Below are 25,105 nucleotides of genomic sequence, written 5' to 3'. Positions count from 1 at the left end.
TCATGATTACATTAGTTTATACACACATATAAATCCTACTGGTGTTCATGTATCACTGAATAACCCCAGATAATATTCCAGGATTAAGCTTCAGTGTTATTATTTTTTTGTGTAAGTCATCCTTTGATATAGCATTAGTCTTACAGAGGTCCCATTATTTAATTACACTAAAAATTACAGCACTGTCCTGCAACTCCAAAAAACATCAAACAGTTTTGGTTAGGAATGTGAAACAATACGCAGTTCTGCGTGAGCAGATCCACTTGGATCTGAAGCTGGCCTTGGGAGGCAGAAAAAGAAATACAAGGCTTTGCTCCTGTTGGTACTCTGTTACTAAATCCTGCTGTTATTGTTTTTGTAGGACGTTGTACTAGGGCATCCACTAAAGAAGCCCCAGTCTTCTGCCATAATGTCCCTCCCCTCATCACTCAAGAGGACCTGTTTTTAGCCAGCCAGGTCTGCCCACATTTGCACCCCAAGCGGTCTTCCTCTTTTTGTGACTGCAGGATAAAACTTCAGTTTTTATTGCAAATGAATTGTAGCAACAGCCAATTCCCCTGCGTAAGAGTGAAGCAAATTATCTGATGCGCTAGTTTCTTTTTATTACAAAGAAAAAAAAAAGAAAAAAAAAAAAGGTACTTTTAGACAGAAATGTGATAAAAGCCTTCAGACCTCACTCCTCTTTGGTGTAAAAATATATAGGAGTGAGAGATCAAAGTCTTTGGAGAAAGTTCAAAACCTTAACCTGGACTTAATCTTTGCAATTGACTTCTATCATCTGCACTTCTGGCAGCATATAAAATAAACCTTGCTGATAATTAAGACAGTTTTCTAAGTGCATACCATCCCATGTCTGCAGATAAATATAACTGAAACAACATGAATGTCAAGATGCTTTCACAAGGATCTTCTGTTCTTTACAGCTTTCTTGAACACATATAGCTGTTCCTTTTCACCTTCCTGCAGTCAGTTGCTTGCCATTTTCCTCGCTTCTGCACCAATACACAATTTCTTCCTCTCTTTGGAAAGTGGTATGAGCCTTTTCTCCAGTTTATGTAAGTTACAGGTTCTCCTCCATTCCACTCCCAATGTCCAGGATTGTCTTGGTCATTCAAGCCTGTGTGAAATTGGTAAGACCAAATGAGTAATTTGTATTGTCTCTGGAGCCTGTTGAAAGCATGTTGTTCTGTCCTTTTGTTAAAAAATGCATGCAGTATTGTGCTAAGAGAAAAAAACTGTCTGGAAGAATACAAGTAAAATACAATTTAATATTTCATAAGGGAATTGGTGCCATCTGAATAAGGGAAAATACATTTTTCTTCATTATTGTCCATCTAAAATGTTTTATCTCTTTCCATCTGTTGCATGTCTATCACCTCCCAGGTTCCTCCTTTGATACTGAAGATGCCAAGCAGAAAATATAGCAGAAACAAGACGAGTTAGAAGAAATAAATAGTTCTAGTCTGTGAGCTAAGGCAGATGTTCACAGAAAGGGATCAGCAGGTACAGAGAAGGCCTTTCCAAGTCCTTTGAATTTCTCATTAAATGAAGGGGTGCATAATATGAAACAGACAGCTAAATCTAAAACAATGTGATGAAATCTTCTTTAGCTCATCATCTAATTCACAAGAGTTCTGATACAAGATGACACAATTAAATTAGTAGTAACATAAATAATTATTTAATGTAAACTTTAAAAAAAAAAAGATAGAAATAAATAAAGTAACAGTCAAAAGAAAGGTGAAATAAGCGAAGGAGTAGGAGTGCCACCAGAAGTTATTTCACCAGCTAGTATTAAAATAGGGAAGATGTCAAGGCAAAAACAACTCAGCAATAGGCAACAGGATAAACTCTTCTTTTTGATAAAGACTTATAAAATTAGTTGGGTAAATTATGGCTTTCAGTTTATGCCTTGTTTGAGATGATAAAAGCAGCAGGAAGTTGAGGACAATGCAACATTTAAAAACTGGGTTGGAACTGCTGTGCAGTTCCTGCTTTCCAAGGTTAGCAGGAACTGTAATTCTCAGAGTGGACAGACAGCCGATGTACTTGCCTATCCAAAAGGGCTTCCTCCCACTGAAGTCCCACAGCCACTGCATGTGTTGCTCATTAGCCACACTTGCTAGACTCCCCAGGTATCTAGGCTCAAGGAGACAGACAAAGTAATTAGCATTCCACAGAGTGACTGACATTTCCCGTTGACTTATCAACAACAGGCAGTGATTTTAGTACAAAGCCTATAAATAATGTTTCATAGGGAAAACGCTACTTACTGACATAAAAGAATAGTTGCATGGATAAAGTCTTAAAATTCCGGATCACTTGGAGAGAAACCAAAGTCCTGGTCTGATTTTTCTAACCGAAAAATTAAATGGGCAACTAAAAGAAACATATACAGGAAAGGTGTACCTCATACTCACAAACTGTGTTTTAAACCATAGATACCCTCACTGATACATTATTTTCTTTAAAATAATCATCTGCCTACACTAAAATCCAAACCACCGAAAGACACAGATTTACTCATTTGGTAGTAGAGCAAACTATATCTTTTTGAAATCATGTTCTGGTAATACTAAAGGTTTGAATAACACAGTTGAAATCTCCTCTGTATTTCAAAACAGAACCAAATGTATGTAGTTAAGGGGTCTGGCTTAGAGTGGTAGTGTGGTTCTGAGAGGTAATGTTGGGTTGCCTGCGATGACTATGCATTTAGTTCAGATCAGAGAGCAGTTGTGGGGTGTATTGGCCAGACTATTTCAGAATGAAGCCAATGCATAAGCTCTGCTCTGTGTTTGTGCTTGAAGTATACGAGCCCCAAAGTAGGACTTTCAAACCCTAGCCACTGAGCGGCCTTGCCATTGTGATGTTTTCCAGCTAGTACCAAGCATGCAAGCACCAGCAGGCTGCTTTTAAGCCATTTGCAGATAGGCTAAATCCTGAAGCATTAACAGACAAATAGCACCCTTTACATTTGCCAGAACTGTCAGCCATCAGTGGCTCTACTTTCTTACTTATCCATCTTTTTGCCATCCTTGATGTCAACTTTTTACTTGTCATACCTGCTGTTGCCTCCCTATGATGCTGAGCATCTGTCATTTCTGTTGTCCCATATTTCTGACTGCCACTCAGTCAAACAGTGATGCCAGCCCCTTCAGTCTCCAGGAACATCCTGGGTGATGCTTGGTAGGGTGCAAGTAAACAACACTGCTCATCAAAACATGTTTGAAGAGAGCCAAAATCTTTTCTATCAGCAGAATAAATTAACGGCATAATGAGTATTTTCCTAATTTAATGACTGTTGCCAGATAATGGACACAGAAGAACAGTATAGCTCCAAAGGAGGTAATAACTATCTTCTTTAAGAGCTGGGACAACAACCAGACCTCAAGGGTGGCATGGCAGACTTGAGTCTACTATGGAGACCATGGTCAGATCTTGGGACACAAGCCTATCACCAGGCCTGCTTCCCAGTTAGAGAACCATGCCTGAAGCTCCAATCCTGTTTGTTGCCTTATATCTCTTCTAACAGTACTGATCCCGTGGATGCCATATCGTAACACCACACAAGATAGGGAAGAAGGCAAATTTTACATAATGAGGAATTCAAAGTAGTAGCCCACAATATTCTGCACAGTCCCTATTGCGCAAAATCTGGACCAATCCAGAGGGTCATGGTATGAAATAAATTCATTGTCATGCTGATGGGATGCTCCTACTGCAAAGGCTTTCTCAATTATCCCAGCAGACAACCAAAGCAGCAGGGGATTTACCCTCTGCTCTACTTTGCATGGTGGATCTGCCAAGGCCTGCAGGACAGCTGAGTCTCCTCAGGTACTCTCCTCAGGTAGAGGTGTGGTAGGATCGTCTCAGAAACATTCATCATGACTTTACAAATGTCAGACTGTCCCAGCACAGAGTGATTAGCAACTGGCTGGTAGGGGTCAGAGTTGTGCACCCATTTATGGTACAGGCTCCCAAAACTTCAAACAGAGAAGCTCCCAGCAGAGACTTTGACTGTGCATCTCATCAGAGTAAAAGTTTCATGCATGGTATTGGTGCCTGTATGTCCTCACAGTGATCTGCTTCCACGCCTCTGGGCCCATCTCCTAGACATGGAGTTTACAGTGAACCAGGAACAAAGCTGACAAAAGCTGACTGACAAAGCGTCTTGGAGAGTTTTGTAGTCCATCTTCTTCCTCAGACAAAAGGTCCAGGAAAGCAAGCTCAGTTAATTCAGGTTGTCCTCCCAAGGTAACTGATTCAGCAGCATGGTGCCATTCCTCCTCACAGTGACTGTGGTTGATCACCAACCAAACTTGGGCCTAAGAGGAGATTTGGGCATCAGGCTCTGGGCTATCACTGCCAGCTGAGCAAGAACAAAAACAGGGCATTTTACCTGGCTACTGCTTAAGGACAATCAAAGCTCTGGAACTAAGTCATTTACTTTGAGTAAGCATAACTTTTCTGTTGTTTCAATTATTTTAGAAAATGTGAAAACAAAAGGCATCAATGTGTATCAGTAACTGCTATATCATTTATGACATACAGGGGTAGTCTGAGCAATAACAGTTTCAGACTTTTACTTCAATCCAAGTACCAGTGAGAGACGTCAGCACTACAAAAGAAAAGCGTTGCAATAACTATAACATTATCTAATCTTCTCTCCGTATGAGTGTTCTGTAAATACAGCATGAGCACATTTAATTTGAACTGCTGTAGTAAATCCATGTCCTATACTGATGGTGAAGGGGAAGTAGCAACTGAGATGCTTTTCTTATCCCAGGCTTTAGTCTGGTCACATAGGGAGTAATCCTGGTATCCTGAAATAGGTGTCTAATGTTGCTTACAATGCATCACAGAATTAAAAACGTTCAGATAGGGCTGGCAGACACGATGCAGAGCTTACAGGAGCCTTGCATTTACTGAGTGGCAACTGGAAGTCAGACAAGATACACTAGGTCTTTAAAATAACTCTGGGTACCTGAATCCTACACTGGAATCACTAGCAATAATATGTTAAACCAATCGCTTACAGAACAAACACAAGCATTAGGAGAGAAGGGCAACAGGGTCTATCCTGCTTTGCGCTAAGCAACACTGAATCATCATGAGGGATCTAAAATATTATTTTAGGTGTGATTCTGCCTGGGATTCCCAAGGACTGAGGCCACATGCTGCTAATACACAAACACCAAACAAAACAGCAACCCTTGCCTTATAAAGCTGGCACTAAAGGACCTGAAATCTGGCCATATTTAAGCTCTAATTAAATGTTCAACCTCAAGAAGATGAAGGTATAACCTGACTAACAAAGCAAGAGATGCAACTGTGGATTCTGTTTGTCCAGTGTAGAGTTCCTTCCGTGGCAGCAGTGAAACCATCTCACATGTGAGTGAGCCCTGCTGCACTGACCCTTGGGGAGGAAATGTTCCTATGGGATAAACAAGAACTGTAACATAAATCACCAAAATTGTTGCTAAATCAGGCTGCTGTGGGATCACTCAACCATAACATCCCCCAGATGCTTCTCTTTATGTTGCCAAGGGCCACTTCATACATAAAAAACAAAGCGAGGGAAATGATTTCTTAAAAGACCTTTCTCTCCAGTGTGTTGGAGAAGGGTTAGAAATGGTATAAGACTTTCACAGGAATTAGCTGAGGTTTTTTCCATGCACACTATCACCATGGCATACAGCAACTTTCATCAAGACAAGTTCATTTTGATGTCGGCTTCTGTCCCTGAATGTAGAAATTGAAGGAAAGATTAGTATGTCATTTGCAACAAATGGATGCAATGTATGTCACAGCTCTTTGGAAGCCTATGTACATATAGTTATGTCCAGACAACAATTACTTCCGCAATAAACTGATATCATTACTTCGATGAAATAGAATCATAAAATCATGAAATCATAGAATATCAGGTTTGAAGGAACCTCAAGGGTCATGTGGTCCAACCATTCTTGGCAAAAGCACAATCTAGACGAGGTGGCCCAGCACCCTGTCCAGCTGAATCCCAAAACGGCCCAATGCTGGGGAATCCACCGCTTCCCTGGGGAGATTTTGATGGCTGATTGTTCTCAGTGGGAGAAATTTCCATCTTATGTCCAATCCGAATCTCCCCTGGAGTAAATTGCACCCATCATTCCTCTGTCTTTCCCATATGACTCTTTGTAAAAAGGGAGTATCCAGCTTTTTTGTAGCCACCCTTTAAATACTGGAACATGTTGATGAGGTCTCCCCTACGCCTTCTTTTCTCAAGGCTGAACAAGCCCATTTCTCTCAGCCTTTCCTCCTATGACAGGCTTCCCAGCCTTCTGATCATCTTTGTGGCCTTTCCCTGGACCCTTTGCAGCCTGTCCATGTATTTTTTGTACAGCTTAGTCTCTAGTCCTTAATCAGAGAGTAACAGTGTTTTCTCTAAGAGGCAAGGAGGTTGGTTAGTTGGAGACTGTTACTGAAACAACTTTAAAAATGCTTGTGCTTTTTTCTTGTTCTGTATAACAGAAAAGGTTTGGCAAGAAAATTGAATAGAAGTTTAAAATAATGCCGTTTTTGTATTAATAAAAATTATTCTTCTTTTTCAGTGAAATTGGATGATTTACTGAAAGTCAGCTGTAATATTTTCATTTAATGTCTAACGTTTGCTTGATCTAATAAAAAAAAAAAAAAAGGATTGACCACCATGCTGATTTTGTTTTCTTATTGGAAATATCAGCCATTTAAATCTCAACAGCAGACTTATTAATAACAGAAATATCACAGTTAGTGGTGGTAGTGATTGCTGGGGGAAAGCTGGGCAGATTAAATAAATTAAAAAAACATATATTTAGTTATCTTCTTGTACCACTTAAAAAGTGTGTGCCTGGGGTTATACTTTTGTAAACTTGTTTCAGATAGAGGCCAGGAATACTCCATTTACCAGGATAAAGCTTCCTTAATCTGTGGTAGTCTGACATTAATTACATCATCACTGCTCTAGGATTCATTTGCTTGTAGATTCAGTGATATGTCTTGACTTTTTGTGTAGGTGTTTAACACTGTTGTTAATTCACTGTTATTCATTTTAACAGCTACATTGTACACTATAGCCTTCAGCAAGAGGTTAGCACCTGCAAATAATATGGGTCACCAGAAGCACACTCCTACAAAGTGAGGAATACCTCCCAGCAGAGTGACATACCTTCCCAAGGGATCAACTGAATATTGAAGACTTCAGGAAAAAGAAAAAAAAATAATAATATTCACAATTTACAGCTTTGTTTGGATAAGTAACAAAATAAAAGCAAGTAGTAGAAAACCATTGCAGGAACTGAAATTTTAAGTAAACCCATTTACAATCTGAAGTTTGTGGTGAGCCCACAAATCAGGCAACATTTATATTTTGGTAAAGAGTAACTTCCATCAGTGGGAGGTATTAGAACCAAAACTTTCCTTTTGTGTGTTACCAAGACATAATCTGGCATAACCAGAAGGAAAGAATCAAGGTTTGTTATGCATGCTTTTCTGTGTTTTATGTTTCCTGCATGTCCTTCAACTACTTATGGAATATATTCTGTTTCTTTCATCTCCAACTCTTCCCTTTTTCAATTTTCATTTCATGGAGTAATGGAGAGGTCTGTTAAACCCCCTCCTATTGTTCAGTTCAGTCTTTAATGTGGTGCTCACGATTCAGCACAGAGTACAGAACATGTATGATCCCAGGGCAAGCTCTATGTTACCATGGCTAGCGCTTCTACCCGTCCTAAGCTATCACTCCTAAAGCCAAAATCACAATGCAGGCCTCCGAAGAGCAAGACTGGTGGATCTTCTATTCATCTCCTGTTTTGATGTTATTTATTAGCTTTTGTTTATCCTTAAAAGTCAGAAATTTACTGTTAAATCAAATGTTAAAGTTTTCAAGTAGTTACAGAATCTGAAGAGATGCATCTTCAGAAGAATATGGCGAGGTACACAGACACAAGTAACATTGTACTGTCACTACATCAAGTGAAGGTAGAACCAAGGAAGTGGTGGGTCACAGGGGGTGAAAGACAGAGTCTTTGCTCTGTTTCTCTTCTTTCAAACAAACTCTCTCATTGGGAAAGCATCCTCACTGCAAGTGGACATCTTTGGGAATTCATGTTGTAAATAAGATAGCATCACCACCTGAAACATTATGAAACTAATAATATTTCTATCCTCCTCTTTGTCTGAATCCTGGGCTTGTTCTGTTTTTTTTTGAGAAGCTGTGCAGTACAACCAAAGTGGGGCTTATTTGAACAAACTTGCCCTCAAGAGCAGCATCCAGCTCAGGGCAACAGCAGTCCACAGCGAACACATTCAGATGGAGAAATCTCTTACTGTTCTCTGCAAGCCCGAGCAGCAGTGTTCCACGTGACTTTGTGATTCACTACCAGGAGGTAGCAGCTGCCCTCGTGGTGACTCCATCCAGAGGGACATTTCTTCGTGCTTACCTCCTAAAATAAAAGAGGAAAAGGCAAAACAGACTCCTGCTTACAGTGATCTAGGTCTGTGCACAAGTAACCAGACTGAAGGCTGGAGGTACTGCCTATGGCCCACCCAGAACTAAATTGAACATGGTCATCGGTATGTATCAATAAAACTACAGCATTGCTTAAAATATGTAAAGAAATAAATGCCTGCCAGAGGACCTACAATTTATAATGAGCAGCTTTAAAGGTGACACAAGGTTCCTGTTTCAAAAACCCTCTTAAGAGACCATGTTAGTTTGGAAACCATTTTTTGTCTTGTGCAGTCTCTGTAGGGAATGCAGTGCAACAAAATTCAGCATGATATCTTATGTGATGCAGGGGTTGCATGTTTACTAAATACCTAAGTGGGTTAATTTTACTAACTGCCACTTGTTGTCTCACAGGCTTCATTCACTGTCTCGTGCACACATCCTCAGAAGCATGAAAACACCAGTGCTCATATTGTTCATGCAGGAGCACCTGTGAATGACAGAGAGGAAAGGCAACCCCAGCAATCAAGCCCTCATCTTGTCTCTGGGAATCCTTTTTCCTGGTGACAGCAAACTTGGCTCTGGACAACTCTTGTATTCCCTGTACAAGTTAATGGTTGTTACAGGAATGTCCTTTGCTTGAGTGTCCTTTGCTCACAGGAGTGTCCTTTGCTCACAGACTCCATGCTCTGACTTAGATCCATACTCATGGTGACACTTTTACCTTGCTTTGGAGATCCCAGAATTGCCATATTATCCCATCACACTGAAATAACTTTTGAGTGCTTTCTTCATAGTGCAACAGCCCCTTTAAATCTGGTGTACAGGCCTTTGGAAAAGAGTTAAAGTCCTGGAAAGAGAAATGTCATTTGAACATTTGAAGGAAAATAATTACACAAAACAAACAAGCTACATGAAATAAATTAAGCAGGTCTTAGGTGAAAACTTCACTACATGAAAGCTCTCCAAGGGCTGACTTGTTGATTTATCTGTGTATTGGTTAAACTCAGTGTTGGAGTGGGAAGGGTTAGGCTGCAGATCTCAGAGGTGTTAAATCATTTTGGAAAGCAGCATGACTGAAAACAGATGGTGAAAATGCCTATGAAACAAAAGGTTTCATACCTGATGTCTTGAGCTTGGTTCAGATGCCAGTTCTGCCTTATCAGCTTGTGGGATTTCTGTCTTCCTAGAGGAGACAACATTTATCTGTGGTTGTGCTTGGTTAATTACTGACACTTGAGCCTTCTTATTTGCTTTAGTAGATGAGGAGTCATCCTCTATTTTGAGTGATACCATCCCGTGATACTTTGTTTCACATTATCACACACAGGCAGAATAGGAGAGGGAAAAGAGAGGGTTAGCACATACCAGCAACTCTTAAATAAACTGCACCAAGAAGAAAAAAACACAACAACAACCACCACAAAGAAACCCAAACAAACAACAAAAAAACCCCCATATTGTTGCAAATCAAGAGGAAGTGACACCAAGTACAAACAAACAAAACAAAAACATAGAAAAATAAAGTATTGGTCATAACAAATTATTAACAATGATGAAGCCTGCAAAGAAAAAAATCAGAAAGAAATCATAGAAATGCCTGAGCATTACTCTTACTTTGAAAACCACATCGGTTCCATTTCTAAATACAGATGAAGGATGAACCTAAGAAAAGTAGAACAGCAGAATGAGGTGGGCATATTCATGCATTATAGAAACAAAAAGACTTATGCAAGATTTAGTACAAGATCTAGGTTACAAATCACGCAGAACATATCTTGGGTGTAATTATTTCTCTTTCACAATAGAAACTGATCACCTCTGAAAACAGCCATTAAAAATAACACATTACAAGTACATAAACAAACAGATTCCATTAATTCATAAGACCACAACAGCAGAATGTTACTAAACCTACTAGTTAAATCAATGTAGCTTAAGCAGGAAAAGCAAAGGGAAAGTTTTAAGTAACTGTACCCTGTTTAAGCTAACGGTATTTTCAGCTTTACAACTTGTGGAGCAGATGCACAGCTTCTATACATCAGCCTGGCTCAAGTGACTTCTTTCTTCTAGCTAACCCATAATTTAGACATTTGCTGAAGTTGTTTGATGAATGTTTCTTCCCCCAAATCTGTTCTTCTTCCTCTCTTGCATAAATGGATCTTCCTTTTTAAAAACTTCCCACCCCCCGCCAAGTACTTTTAAATATCTCTCAGGACTGATACAAAGCAAACTCAGGTAGTTAATGGTTATTGTATGGTCAGGTAGGATCCATACACAAATATGACAACTAAATGAAGATATCAAATCCCAATTAATTCCCAAATCAGTCCATCACTGCACTACAGAAGTGTCTTACTATTCTGCCATTTCCAATCACTCTCAGGCTGGTTCTTGACTGATTCGTCAAGCTGTGTTCCTGCCGCGGGTCCCCTCCATGCTCCCTCATCCCTTTGGAAGAAGGCAGTGGAATCCCTTCCAAGGGAGCAGTGCCAGGCCTGGGAGGTGATGAGAAGCCTGAGGAAACTGGAAGCAGTGTGCCTCTCCCCCAGAAGTCATGCTTCCTTTGGCCAGAAGGATGGGAATAGCTGCACTGACCTGAAAGCATTAAAAATGGCAGATGGTCAGTTCTAACTGCATGAGCAGATAACTGGTCATGTTGACATGGGCACATGAACAGCTTGTCATTAAAAGTTGGACCATTCTTTCACTTTATGTGGTTGATTTGCTGTTAGTTTAGTCATGCTCATTTGTAGGCATTGCTGTGCCTATGACTGCATCTACTACCTGTATATAGTCATAGAATCATGGAATAGTTTGGGCTGGAAGGGACCTTCAAAGGTCATCTAGTCTAACCCTCTGCAATAAGCAGGGACATCTTCAACTAGATCATGTTGCTCAGAGCCCTGTCCAGCCTGGCCTTAAAAGTCTCCAGGGATGGGACATCTACCACCTCTCTGGGCCATGTGTAAGCGTTTCACCACCCTCATTGTAAAAAAACCTCCTCCTCATGTCTAGCCTGAATCTTCCCTCTTCTTGTTTAAAACCATTACTCCCTGTCCTACAGTTACAGGCCCTGCTAAAAAGCCTGTCCCTGTGTTTCTTAGAAGGCCCCTTTAGGTACTAAAAGGCCACAATAAGGTCTCCCCAGAGCCTTCTCGTCTCCACACTGAACAACCCCAACTCTCTCTCTCAGCCTGTCCTCACAGGAGGGGTGTCCCAGCCCTCTGATCATTTTTGTGGCCTCCTCTGGCCCCTCTCCAACAGGTCCGTGTCCTTCCTGTACTGAGGGCTCCAGAGCTGGACACAGGACTCCAGGAGAGGTCTTGTTTTTATACATCTATCTACCCGTAGATCAGAATTTTGGTCAAGCACCTGCTGAAAATACCTGTTTTCATACATAGTTTGGGGTTTGTAGTCCTGTTTTTTGGTCATGGATAGACAGATATCTAACTAATGTTGGTGATACTTCCATCATTTCCAGGCAAATTGCTCTTCAGAAATCTAGGACACTTGTTCCTACAAACTAGTTGTGTAAATTAACTCCTGATTTACATTATGAATATTAAAGAAAAACAGATGTGAAATGTTAAAAGGAATTTTTGTAAAATTAAGCCTAATTCATTGCAACACAGTATTTAACTATTGTTCCACCAAGCACCAGAAGAAAAAACTCTTGAGCTTCCAGAGGACTCAGCTTCTTTGTTAGTTATTTGTATTTTCCTATAGTTGCTTCTTTTTTTGGAGTGATTTTAGGCATACTACGTTTGATCGCTGAAGAACACAGTAATAATGAAGACATAAATGCTTAAACTCTGTAATTATGACTGCTGCGTGCTGTAATGTTGTGGACTGTGTTAAGCTTTAGAAAATGCATTTCTAAGAGCTGGGTTTAGTTGTCAGGTTTCTTTTTTGAGAGGAAAATGAATCTTTTTCAGAGGGGTATAACAGCTATTGTACAATACCTGGGAAAAAAAAATTCTAATGAACCTACAAAACATTTTTTCACAATTTAATAAATGAGAACTGCATTTGTATGGTTACAAAAAGTGGTTTATTTCCTTGTGCTTTTCTCATTTTGTACTTGTTGCTTTCTCCATGCTGTGTTTCCTAAGAGGATGAATATGATTGTGTGAGAGAATAAAGGGTCTGCAACTGTCAAGCAAGTTTTCTCTAAAGCGAAATTGAGCATTTTGATCTGAACTTGAGTGTTAAGAACAACTTGTGGTTTAAAATAAGTAGCTCCTCAGCCAAGATTGTCCCACCTTCTTAATGATGAAGATCAAAAGACACTACCTCCTTTTGAGTCCAAAATTCTCACTACAGCTTTTGTCCGGGTGCCAAGAACAGCATTCACAGGGGAGTTCAGAACTACTTCAAAGACTTCATCATCTTCCTCTAATCCATCATAGGTAATTGCTATATTCCATGTCTTGGTTGACATTCCTAACAGAAATAAACATTTTAATTATTCTTTAAGTGCCATTTCACTCAATCAGGGTGTCAAAGAAATATATTAATTAACATGTCTGCAGCTAGAATGGAGTAGCTGCTTTATGCTATTATGCTCCTACCAACTGCTCGGACTCCTGCTGTTCTCTCAAATAACATTAAAATGGAATCTGTTCCTCAACAATGATGATTCAGTTCAACTGTAACAAAAAGCTTCTGTAGATGTAGGAAATGACACTGCTATACATAGATTTAGGACTTCCTTGCAGTTTTCGAGAGAAAAAGTATCATATGCTTTTTATCTTGAAAGCTTGATTTTAAACATGGAACAGTTATTTAATAGATTCTAATACAAACTTTTAGGCAGATTTTATACTTAGTGACAAAATTTTTATTTGGTTGTTTGCCTTTTCTGGGTAACATAAGGTGTGCATTATGAGAATGAGAAAAGATCATTCCAAGATAGAGGACTAAGCTGGCTATTACCTGAAAGGCTACAAAATTTATTGAGGAAAAGTCAGAGGCAACAGGACAGAAACGGATCTCAACATACACACTACTGTCAACAAAACATCTTCTGAAGTGTTTCTGAATCGTAAAGTCCATGCTAACATCCAAAATGCATATAAAACATACATGTACAACATTGTCAAAACACATCCTTGTGACACTTCACATAACCTCTATTTCCTTGCTCCATTCCAGTACGAATCCTCTAGCCAAGAGAAGCTGTCGGTACAAAGAGACACATGAACTTGGGTAGGGTCTTCTTCTGCTCCTTTCCATTACCATTTATTGATTGCAGTATAATGTACCAATCTGTCCAATCAATTAACAGAGTTCAGGTTTGTTTTAAAAACTGAGAAGCTGGCCAAAAAATGGGAACAGAGTGCATCTCTCTTGTCCATGTTCACAGTTAATTTTCATGTGGCTTACCACCATATTCAGAAAGACAATAATAGTAATTCCAAATAGTCCTGTGCTTAGAGAATTTGCACAGACCAGCAAAAAAAGAAAATTCTAGTAAAGTGTCCTGCACTAAAAATTTCTTCATAACAATCTCTAGCCATTTCAGCCCAGAGGCTGGTAAGTTTGACTGTGTAGTATATTAGAGGAAAACGAGCTGGAATCCTGCACAGCACAGTATGAAGGAACTTTTACACTTATCTCTGAAACCTTTCATCCATCTTCAAATTTAAAAGAACAACAACAAAATCTAATTCTAGATAAAGGGTCTAAGAATGTGTCTTGTTAGTTTCAGATATTTCATTTGTGTTCTAGAAGCACTGGAAATTAGGGCAGATTTCCACCTTTCTGCCCACCTCCTTTATACACTTCTAAAAACTAATCAGCAGTTACTCATTCTACACCTTTACATAAAATTTGCGTTCTTCAAGACAGGCTGTAGTGGCACATTTCCAAAATAATCACATTTGTAACTCTGACTAGACTTAAAGCTACAAGTTTTCCTATGAGATAGCCAAGCAAAGCTGGGATATAAATGAGTTAATCCATGAGATGCAGTGCTACATAATCTCTGCAATACGCACTGCCTTTTTTTTTCAAAATAAAAAGCTTAAGTCTTGAAGTAAAAATCCTCAAGCTTTGGCTGGAGCTGACTTGCTATATTCCCCATGTCTGTTTTTCAAATGCAGGTAAGCACTTAGACTAATTTTTGCCATCAAATACATACTATTTATTTCAGCCTTTCACAGATGATGTATTTTGTCTCATCTGTAGCGACTGTGACTTTCTGCCATTGAAATCATACTGCTGGCAGGCTTGGGATAACCTCTGCTGGCACTGCAGGCAGCATTGTGAAAGGCCTGTGCAGACCTCATTTTCTAAACTCAAATTCTGGACTATGCCAGCAGGATGCATTTCAAAAAAACTCAGATGTGTATATGCAAATGAAGTGATTATGATAGCAAAGGGGTTTTCATTCCTATGTAACCTATTTACATAGGAAAAACAATTTTTTTCAGGTGGAGCTGAATTTCTGAATGGTAAATCATGAAACTCTCACCTGGACTGCTTTTTCACTAGACCCAGGGAGATACCCAAAGCATAATAATAAATTGTGCAGAACAGAGGAAGCTTTTTTAGTATCTTCACATTTGTGTTCATTTTTATTATTGATTTTCCCTGAGGAAAAAAAAAGATCAAATTTCTTTTGATGATACAGTTATTATAATTTCTTGCTACTTACAGCCTCAGCCAAGGTCAGACGGCAGTGCAAGCAGAGATGAAGTCTGACAATTTTCAGGTTTTTTGCACCTTTCTGGTCTTAGATACCTCGCATAACTTAGGCTGTACTCAGTTTTGTCTAAATTTAACCAATGTGTTGGTCAGATCTTTAAATCTTTAAAGCTTCTCACAGCTCAGCTCATGGTGAGTCCTCCCTGGCTCAGCCATGAGGAGATCAGTAGACAACATTTCAGCACTTTTGATATTTTAACTGACATAAAGGGACCGTACGCCATCTTGCTCTAAGTAATACGGGTACTAATTCACAAAGGAAGCTCACTGCAGTTCCAGAAAATTAGCAGAAAATTAGGTGTCTTTAATCCTATTCAGCTCCTCTATCTACAGATACATAATAGGTTTTACTCTCCAAAATGAAAGTTTACACTTTCAAAATCAGTGAATTGATTTTTAAAATATCCAGTGCACTGGTTCATACCTGGATCAAACTGAACAAGCTTGGAGGGAGTCACTGTAAAGTCCTTTCCCAGCGTAGCTGATATTTCATTGACCTGAGAAAAAATCAAACAGCAAATGCCATGCTGTGACATTTTTCATCAAATTGCTGCATTCTGCTATGTGCTGAAGCTACTGTGTGCCTCCCCATGGAGCCTCAAGAAGACATGTCAACCCACATATGTGCTTAGATGGAAATTAGAAAAAAAAAAAAAAGCCCTAAAGAATAAACCTTGTGATGTGCAATTATCATTCTGTCTTTGCTCACAGTATAAATCTCATAATAAAAAAAAAAAACTGCTTATTTTAAAATTTTGCCTCATCCCCTCTGAAGTTACTGCTTGACAGCATCAGATGACACCGCTGTTCGCCGTGCCACACCTGGCTCCTGGACAGGCACATCACGGCATCATGGAAAAGCAGCAGCAACCTGGCCATGTTTGCACATTTAGTGCTTTGTGAGGTCTTGGGAGAAGCAGCTGCATGCAGAACTGTCAACCCCAAAGACTTTTGGGGGTAAACATGGGTCCCTACATATGTAAGTATGCAGACTCCAGCAACTCCCTGAATTTTCACAGGAGACTGCCAGAGGACACCAGCTTCCACTCTGTGTTCTTGATGCCGGGATCAATTTCATTGGTCTTTTTAGCCACGTGACAACCAGAGTAGAATCCCTGGAGTCTGTGAAGGGTAGGACAAAATGGCTCCTGATTAAGTCAATAGCAAAATTCCAACTGACTCCCATGGAAAAAAATATCAAAACTATGTTTCCAAATAGGGCTAGAATAATGAGAAACTGTGAGGGAAATTTTTAGTATTTTTTTAGCTGGTAAAATCCTGGAATTTCCATTTTATGAGGAAAGATAAAATTTGTGAAGGCAAGTTGCACAAAACCTGTTTTACAAAATTATAACCTGCAGCTTTCAGTCTAATTTTTCTGACACAAGACAGAGGCTGTTACTGAAGATATGGGAGGTTCTCTGGGCTGTTTCCTAGGCTGGTGGCAATGGGGGGATACATGGGGGACACTGCCATGACTGTGGAGTTGAAGCTCCCATAGCTCCCAGGCTTCTCCAGCCTGAGCAGAGAAATGAGAAGTCCCAATGCCTCAGGTTGCCCAAAGCTTGGATTTAAATGTGGCAAATCCTGGAAAATCAGCTTCTAAGCACAGTGACAGAAACTTCCTGCTCTGTCACAGAAGATCATCAAAACTGAAATACAGCTCCAAAACATTACAGCATTTTTACTTAAAATCAGAAAGCTTTATTAGAAATCTTTCATTCATCTGTACTAGCAAAGACAATGTCCCAGTAAGTAAAATTGCATGGCCTCTTTGCTGATTACTGAAATGCCTTTTCAATCTGAGGAATAAGTTAATGGGCTTCACTACTTAATATTACGAAGTTTCCAGTTAGGAGCTTGGGTTTCAGCTTTACCTTCACTGCGATAAAGGCAGACTGCGCTGAGTGTCCTGCCCTGGCGATTTTCAAAGACACCACTCCTGCGCTCTCACACACCTCGTACTCAGTCTGTTGCATTTCAATGCGAGACCACTGTAGCTCCAGCCTGCGGGAGAGGAGAGGAAGCTGATGTGAAGCAAAGCCCCCTCCCCTGCTGCCCCTGCCCCCTGCTGCTCCAGGGGTCCACAAGGACCCATTTCTCTTCTGACTGCTGATTTAGCCAATACACATACTGAGTCTTTGTTTCCAAATCAATGTATCTGTGTGATTTGGCTGATTAGGAAGAAGGAGAAGCAGTTAATAAATCTTCCTGTCCATCTCTGGTCCACCCCAAACAAGCCGCAACCTTTTTACAGAGCCAGAGGGGTTCTTGCAGCAAATTTGAGAAGAGCAAAGTTTGCTTAAAAGACCAAATAAGGTCAAGACAAGTGATCACTGTTTCTTCCAGGGTTCCTTTATGCCTGTAGTTCTGTTTTACTCTCAGTATTTTCTCTGCAATATCCTCCTTTTTTTCCCAACATTCTTCATCTATCCTTTCACTCTCCTTCTCTAGAATATAGGGAATGCTCCAGGACTCCACCACCTCTGTGCAAAGTGTCCTCCCCACTCCCCATATTTTAATACTCCATGTACTTCACTCTGCAGCCATGGAAATGGCTGAGTCCAGGTGTCTCGTACACTGGATTTTAAAATTGTTTATAGGGAATGTGATGGAAACTCTGAGAATCGCATGCTGCACAGTGTAGAAAATAAAGATCCCACCTTTTTGAGAGCTGTGATAAAAATTAGTGAGAGTCAGAGAGGAATAAAACAGAGCCGAAAGATAGAAAATTAGCTGTGCTATGTATGAAATAACTTGAATTTTTCTAAAACAGACTTACAGACCTTTCAAGGTTGATTAACGCTAACACCAGTGGAAGTTTCCTCCTGGCCTCCTATATCCTCTGATTCTCATGGTGTGGGTAACCCATTTAGAAGCTGACTTGCTTTCTTTTTACTAAAGAAGATGCATGCACCAAATCTAGCCCAGCAGCATTCAAATAAAAGCTGGGTTTCAGTTTCAATAATATCAACATGCAAATCAAACTTGTATTTTGAACCAGTGGCAATTAGGTGGCAAATTGTAAAAAAAAAAACAAAAAACAAACAAAAAAAAAAAACACACCAATCACAACCATTTAAATTCAATATTAAAAATACTACTTTTTCCTTAAAACCTCTTCGCTCTAAGGTTCAATACAGCTAACAGTTAAATTCTACTTCTCTGAAATTCCTTTTCCATTCAAAAAGTGTTTTCTGTTTGCTCTCTTCGTAAATCTATGTTAGGCATTGCTATTTATACATAAGCAGCTCCACTTTCCCAGGAGGAATCGCGGTGCTTTAATGGTGGTTTTAATACCAGAGCACCTGTGGTCCAGCACAGTGCAGCTGGGACATGCTCAGGCTGGCTGTGCTCAGATGTGTTTGTGTATGGGGACATCTTTTGTCACACCATGTAATGGCCAAAACGCTGACTCCGCCCAGTCCCTGTCCTCTCTCCAGCATGCAGGGAAGTGCCCTGTGGAGGAGCCTGGCCCTAGAATCCAGCTCTATGCTCCATTTCCCTCGCCATGAGTCCTGGTTTATGAGTACCCAGTTTAGGCCAGGGAAATAGCATTAGTTATTTTTCACAGTTGCTTCTGATAAAATCAATTGGTTGAACATCTAGCCCTACTTTCAGAAATAAAGAGAAACGTTGCCCCGGCTTTAGAGCTATTCCTACTTTTGGCCTTTATCATCAAAGCACGGTCCGTATGTCTCTGATTTTTGTACATTTGGCTTATCGTATGTCACAAGGAAATATTGATAACGTGCCTAGTATAAATTTTGGCAGTGGATGACAAAGAAGACGCTGTATACCTTCCACCTTCTTTCAGTGCTCTTTCGCAGAAGTGTGGCTGTCACAGTTTTTACTGCTTGAAAGCATCCCTCCATCATGCTCTCAGTTTGCAAACAGCCTTGTTGTCAGCACGGGGCAAGAGTGACCTCCAGCTGCAGGACTGCGCATGTGAAGTGACAGTCCTGTCCTTCAGCACCCAGCATCTCAGGTCTCCAAGTGCACAACTCCCACTTAGATTGAACTCCCTGTATATTTTTCTGTGAGGCCTCACAGGCCCTTTGGAACCATGGCCCAGACTGACCTGGAGGTAGCCACTTCTATCGCACTTCCCCGAGGGACAGAACCTTCTCTTCAACAAAATAAATGACAAATTGAGTCACAGCTACATGGCCTTGTGTCAGGTATGGATTCATTTGGCCCGGGATGGGTGTGCACAGCGCCCTGCAGCACACACCACCCGGGGTCAGGGCTACCTTTGGGGCACCGCGGAGTTCCCCCTGGCATCCGTGACTTGAAACTCGATGTTGTCTGAATTCACTTCCTGCGATGGATTGATGACATAAAGTATGATTTTGCTGTTCAGATCCTTTTGGCTAAACCATTCCTGAATATATCCACCTAGGAAAGAAGAAAAACATTTAGGTGAATCAAAAGCCTTTTAATAAGAATCACATAGCTCATATAGACTGTTTTCAACTTTTCTTCTTGTTGAACATTCAGAAAATCTGAATGCATAGAAACTTGGTTTTACAGCTAAACAGCAACATTCCATCTTTTATAAGCTCCAGCCAATTTATTCCCAAGTGACGTGTTTATCAAATGCCCAAGTTCAGTATTCATCTTTTTTTTTTTTTTTTGACACAAACAAAAGATAGTTTCTCAACAACAGCTATTAACAATCTTCTCAAACTCTTGTAGCATTCATGATGAACAACAGACTCTAGTTTTAGTGTAAAAGTTTGCAAAGAAATTTTTTCCTCTGTCAAGCAAACATGAACAGGGTAGGGTTTGCAATCTGGTCTGGTATGTCCCAAAATACAGAAATTATGGAAGACAACACCTGTTGTTATATTTTCCAGGTAGCCATAATGAGGACCTCGTAAAATCCTAAACATTATTTTGTCATCTTCTGTATTGGGGTCAGATGCCTTCAGGGACCTGGCAGTAATATAAATCCCATAATTGCCACTCTTCAGCACTTCCACATCAGAAAAGCAATGGAGATGAATAATTTTGGGTGCTATTTTGTCCAAATGATCCACCTAAATCAAAGTTAAACAAATGTATAGTCATTTTACAGCATCAGGATATTCTCTGTCCTACCTTTGCTAAAAGCACAGTAGCCTGCTCGGGGTGGTAATAGCCACTTTGACTCTCAGTTTGCTCCAAAAGTCTCATCTCCAGTGAAGCACTACTTCCCATGAGAATTTCCAGCTCAGACTGCCCAGTCACTTGCTGCATACAGGCAGATACAGCACACATTGGGGTGGGCAATGCAAATTGTGTGCCTCTGCCCAGATGTCCCACACTCCCCATAGCCCTTCTTCTTTTTCATGTTACTTTCTTCCTAGCAAATGAAAACTCCTGAAGAGGATTCTCACCTCTATTTCACAATAACAAGCATGGAAACCTAAGGATTATGATAATCACAGTCAGAGATGTGGCAAATATGTCTCTTCAAATCTGTGCCACCTTTCACAACTTCTGATGAGTCTTCAAGCACACAGCAACAATTGTTGCTCTTTCTGTATCTCATCTTCAGTTGAAGTGGCACTCCTTGCTCATCATATAACCTCAAACTTTGTCATCAGAAGTTAGGAGCCTCTTAGTTAGTACTGGCATTTTGGAACATACAGAATTTTGACATATAATGCAACCAGGCCTGCTTTGCTTAATGAACCATGCTGTATCGAAACGTTCTAGAAGTAATAGCAAAGGTATCTGAGCCTATGACACAGTGGGAAGAACTTGAAAATGAAGGAAATGAGAAGTCAACAGAAAAATCCTAGTAAAGGAAGGAAGAATCAGAGCAGACATTTTGCAAAGACTCCCAGAAGGAAGACAGGCTATCCAGTTGTGGGAGCAAAGTGTCTGTAATTCAAGATTCCCGTGACATAAAAATCAACAGTCATCCTGGTATCCCTCACATGCAGATCAGTGGGTCAGGTACCAAGTGCGAAAGCTGAGCAGGAGGAAGCTCATTCCTCTCAGTTGCTGGGCTCAACTTCAGGTTTGAGATTTCTATGTAAAATATTTTATTAAGTGTAAGTGTATGCGTACTTATATTATTATTAATATTACTGTTTATGTTGGTTGTTCTTAATATGTTATTATGTTGTTATTAATAATGTTATGTTATTATTAATATTACTGTTTATGTTAGCAAAATGTCTTTCTTCTCTTAAATGCAGTCTGTCTGTTTGCACTCTCTAAAATTCTTTGCCTGAGTAATGCATTGTGACAAGTAGTTAATTCTCCAGGTTAATTATTCATGGAACACAGAAAGCAAACATTTTAGCTGATAAATACCTCAGTTATATCATATACTGCAGCAAGTACCAGTTCTTATCAAAATTGCTACATTTTCCACCTTTTCATGCTATATATGTCTTTTAAGCAGGCCTGTGGTCACACTTGCCTGAATGGTGAATGCCACTGGCTCGCTCTGCACCCTCCCATTCATGATGAAGCCTTGATTAGTCCTATCGGTTGCAACAAATGTAAATCTGTCAGTTTGGGAATCCCCGCCACCGTGCTTGTATGCAACATCCATGTTGTCCACATCTTGCTGGGTGAAATTGTACTGCAGTAGCATAGCTCCTCGATAATAGAGATGACCATACTGGGGCAGCTGAGCCAGGAGGAAGGTAAGGTTTTCTTTAGCCGTGTCTGGGTCTGAAAGTTGCAGGACATCAGGAGAAAGGAAAGCCGTAGTGCCTTCCACTAATCTTAACCCTGTGTTCCTAGACAGTGTGGGCAAATCTTGGTCGACTGCTTCCAAGGAGATCATGAATGTCCCATGCTTAGTCCTCAGTCCATTGCTGATGATGAATCTGGCAAAGAGAGGCAAGGTAGTCTTCAGCATGTGTTCTTGATTCACCATGTACTGAAATGAAACGATAGCACACACCTTTACTACAGAACTTGCCTGTGCTGATACTGCAGAAGTACTAGAGCTAGTTTCAGCTCAAACCCAGGCTAGGGGTGGGGTAGATAAATATTTTAAAAACATGAAAACCGAGGGCCAGGTATATGGCAAGAGTTAAAATCTTTTTGCAGGAACCTGAATAGATGGTGGAGGATGGTGGAGGCTTTGAGGATGTGCTGATCAGTCTCAGCAGTCGTAACAGAGACCATCTAATCTTCTGGCTCAGATACAGATAGAGCAGATCTGAAAGGATGGGCTGGCTGACGGTCTTATTGCACCCTCTGGCATATACCAGTTTGTACACATTCTCAAGAAGATCTTCACTTGGTTACCTGGCAGTGGCAACTGTCAGTGGAAGTGCAAGCTTGTGTACAGCTTACAGAAAGAGGTGTGTAAAGAATGTGGTCTGCCTGGATCGTTTTGTTTTGTTTTGGGTTTGGTTTTTTTTTTTTGTCTTTTTTTCTGTTTACTGTTACAAGCCTCTGGTACCAAATAGCCCCAAAGTATCTAGCAAAGCAATCTGGAAAAAAAATCATTGCAATTTATGGGTTTGTTTAGACACTAACTGTATCTGTAAATTTCAGTTTAATCAGGGAAAATTTTATGAGGACATAATGAGGTGGATGGATGATAGCAAAGCAGTGGATGTGGTCTGTCTTGATTTCACTAAAGCACTTGACACAGTCTCCCATAGCATCCTTACAGCTAAACTGAGGAAGTGTGATCTGGACAATCGGGTGGTGAGGTGGACTGGGAACTGGCTGAAGGAAAGAAGCCAGAGAGTCGTGGTCAATGGGGCAGAGTCTAGTTGGAGGCCTGTATCTAGTGGAGTGCCTCAAGGGTCAGTATTGAGACCAGTACTATCCAATATATTCATCAGTGATTTGGATGAGGGAATCGAGTGCACTGTCAGCAAGTTTGCTGATGACACCAAGCTGGGAGGAGTGGCTGACACGCCAGAAGGCTGTGCTGCCATCCAGAGACCTGGACAGGCTGGAGAGTTGGGCAGGGAAAAATTTGATGAAATATAACAAGGGCAAGCATAGAGTCTTGCATCTGGGTAGGAACAACCCCAGGTTCCAGTATAAATTGGAGAACAACCTATTAGAGAGCAGTGTAGGGGAAAGGGACCTGGGGGTCCTGGTGGACAACAGGATGACCATGAGCCAGCACTGTGTCCTTGTGGCCAGGAAGGCCAATGGCATCCTGGGGTGTATTAGAAGAGGGGTGGTTAGTAGGTCGAGAGAGGTTCTCCTTCCCCTCTACTCTGCCCTGGTGAGACCACACCTGGAATATTGTGTCCAGTTCTGGGCCCCTCAGTTCCAGAAGGACAGGGAACTGCTGGAGAGAGTCCAGCGCAGGGCAACAAAGATAATGAAGGGAGTGGAGCATCTCCCTCATGAGGAAAGGCTGAGGGAGCTGGGTCTCCTTAGCTTGGACAAGAGGAGACTGAGGGGTGACCTTATTAATGTTTATAAATATATAAAGAGTGAGTGTCACAAGGATGGAGCCAGGCTCTTCTCGGTGACAACCAATGATAGGACAAGGGGCAATGGGTATAAACTGGAACACAGGAGGTTCCACTTAAATTTGAGAAGAAACTTCTTCTCAGTGAGGGTGACAGACACTGCAACAGGCTGCCCAGGGGGTTTGTGGAGTCTCCTTCTCTGGAGACATTAAAAACCCGCCTGGACACATTCCTGTGTAACCTCATCTAGGTGTTCCTGCTCTGGCAGGCGGATTGGACTAGATGATCTGTGGGAAACTGCAGCAGGTCTGTGGAATCCTTGACAGAAAATATGAGAGTAGAGATCAGCCTTGAGATATTAAGATTTACCCTTGAGAAGGATGGGAGTAAAGGAGTATCCGGAGAGAGAAGAGATGTACCCGTGAGAGAGAAGGGGATAGAAGAATAACATGGATGATGGAAAAATTAACCAATGAGATGTTAGTGCTGTAACTTGTAACCAATAGTGAAAAGACACATGAACTGGTAGAATTGTATAAAAATGCACTTGTAGCAATAAATGGCATCTATTACTTTCATCTTGAAAGAACTTGGTCCATGTCGTTTGTCTGTCTCAACCGCGACAATGATCTTTCGAGGTCCCTTCCAATCCCTAACGTTCTGTGATTCTGTGAAATGATAATGTTTCTCTACAAAGCTCAAGTAAGGTTTCACTGAAATACTAATATTCTGTGGGAGATATTAAACAGAACTATACAGGTTGCTAGGGCAATTTTAAAAACATAGATGTCCATGCCATGTATTTATCAAAGGGTCAGATCGGCAAAGTTCATACTCTGTGGTGGAAATTTCTATTAATAGCAGCATGGTCTCCTGTAGTTTTCTCCCAAGCAGTAATATTTCTTCAGATATACTAAAGATTTGATTACACTTTACAGTTGCATGCCTTGTATGTAAGTGACCTTCAGTAGGTCATGGAGTATCTTACTGTGTCACATGGATTGTCCATCTCTGTCCACCTAAAACTCCTCACTGCCTTCACCAATGCTGGATGATTAGGGCTTGATCAAATTGTAAGTTGGCAGTATGCCATGAAACAGATGGGATTGAGTACAGGCAGACCAGGGACTACATAGCAGTTAGAAATACGTTTACTGAGGATGGTATTCCCAGCTGGAAACCTAGAGACATCTGTCTGCACTGACCTAATGCTATTGTGCCAATGGTAAAAGGGTTCTGCTATTAGTAATCTAGCTGAAATCAAACACAGAACTAGCACGACCATGATAAATGCTATGCTAATAAAAATTAAAAAAAAAAAAAAAAATCAAAACATGTTCCATCAAGACCTTAACTATCTCTATCTCTCAAAAAATCTGGAAGGTTGCAGCAGAAGTGAGTTTCCTCTGGCTCATTTGATGGCTGTAAAATCATTTGGATGATGTCTCAAACAGTGTTTAAGTGAAATACTTAGATAATTCTGTTCATGAAACTTAAGATTCTTCCAGTCCTCTACAGAATAATGGACAGG

General features: G+C 40.5%; 1 protein-coding gene across 1 annotated transcript in view; it reads right to left on the bottom strand.

The window, feature by feature from the left end:
• Window positions 1-457: 457 nt before the first annotated feature.
• FREM1 (FRAS1 related extracellular matrix 1) overlaps window positions 458-25,105 on the bottom strand; it is a gene marked incomplete at its 5' end in the record, with an annotated part of 59,390 nt that continues 34,742 nt past the window's right edge. Inside the window, 13 exons of the mRNA XM_080362470.1 lie at window positions 458-1,117; window positions 2,054-2,139; window positions 8,347-8,462; window positions 9,192-9,317; window positions 9,590-9,772; window positions 10,085-10,132; window positions 10,827-11,065; window positions 12,764-12,913; window positions 15,603-15,675; window positions 17,056-17,185; window positions 19,432-19,576; window positions 20,019-20,220; window positions 21,597-22,011. Coding sequence (XP_080218596.1) covers window positions 918-1,117; window positions 2,054-2,139; window positions 8,347-8,462; window positions 9,192-9,317; window positions 9,590-9,772; window positions 10,085-10,132; window positions 10,827-11,065; window positions 12,764-12,913; window positions 15,603-15,675; window positions 17,056-17,185; window positions 19,432-19,576; window positions 20,019-20,220; window positions 21,597-22,011 — 2,113 coding nt within the window. The 3' untranslated portion in view covers window positions 458-917. The remainder of the gene's footprint in view (window positions 1,118-2,053; window positions 2,140-8,346; window positions 8,463-9,191; window positions 9,318-9,589; window positions 9,773-10,084; window positions 10,133-10,826; window positions 11,066-12,763; window positions 12,914-15,602; window positions 15,676-17,055; window positions 17,186-19,431; window positions 19,577-20,018; window positions 20,221-21,596; window positions 22,012-25,105) is intronic.

The sequence above is a fragment of the Nesoenas mayeri genome, assembly GCF_963082525.1.
Source record: "Nesoenas mayeri genome assembly, chromosome: Z".
NCBI classification, from domain to species: domain Eukaryota; kingdom Metazoa; phylum Chordata; class Aves; order Columbiformes; family Columbidae; genus Nesoenas; species Nesoenas mayeri.
This window is presented reverse-complemented; position numbering and strand designations above follow the sequence as displayed.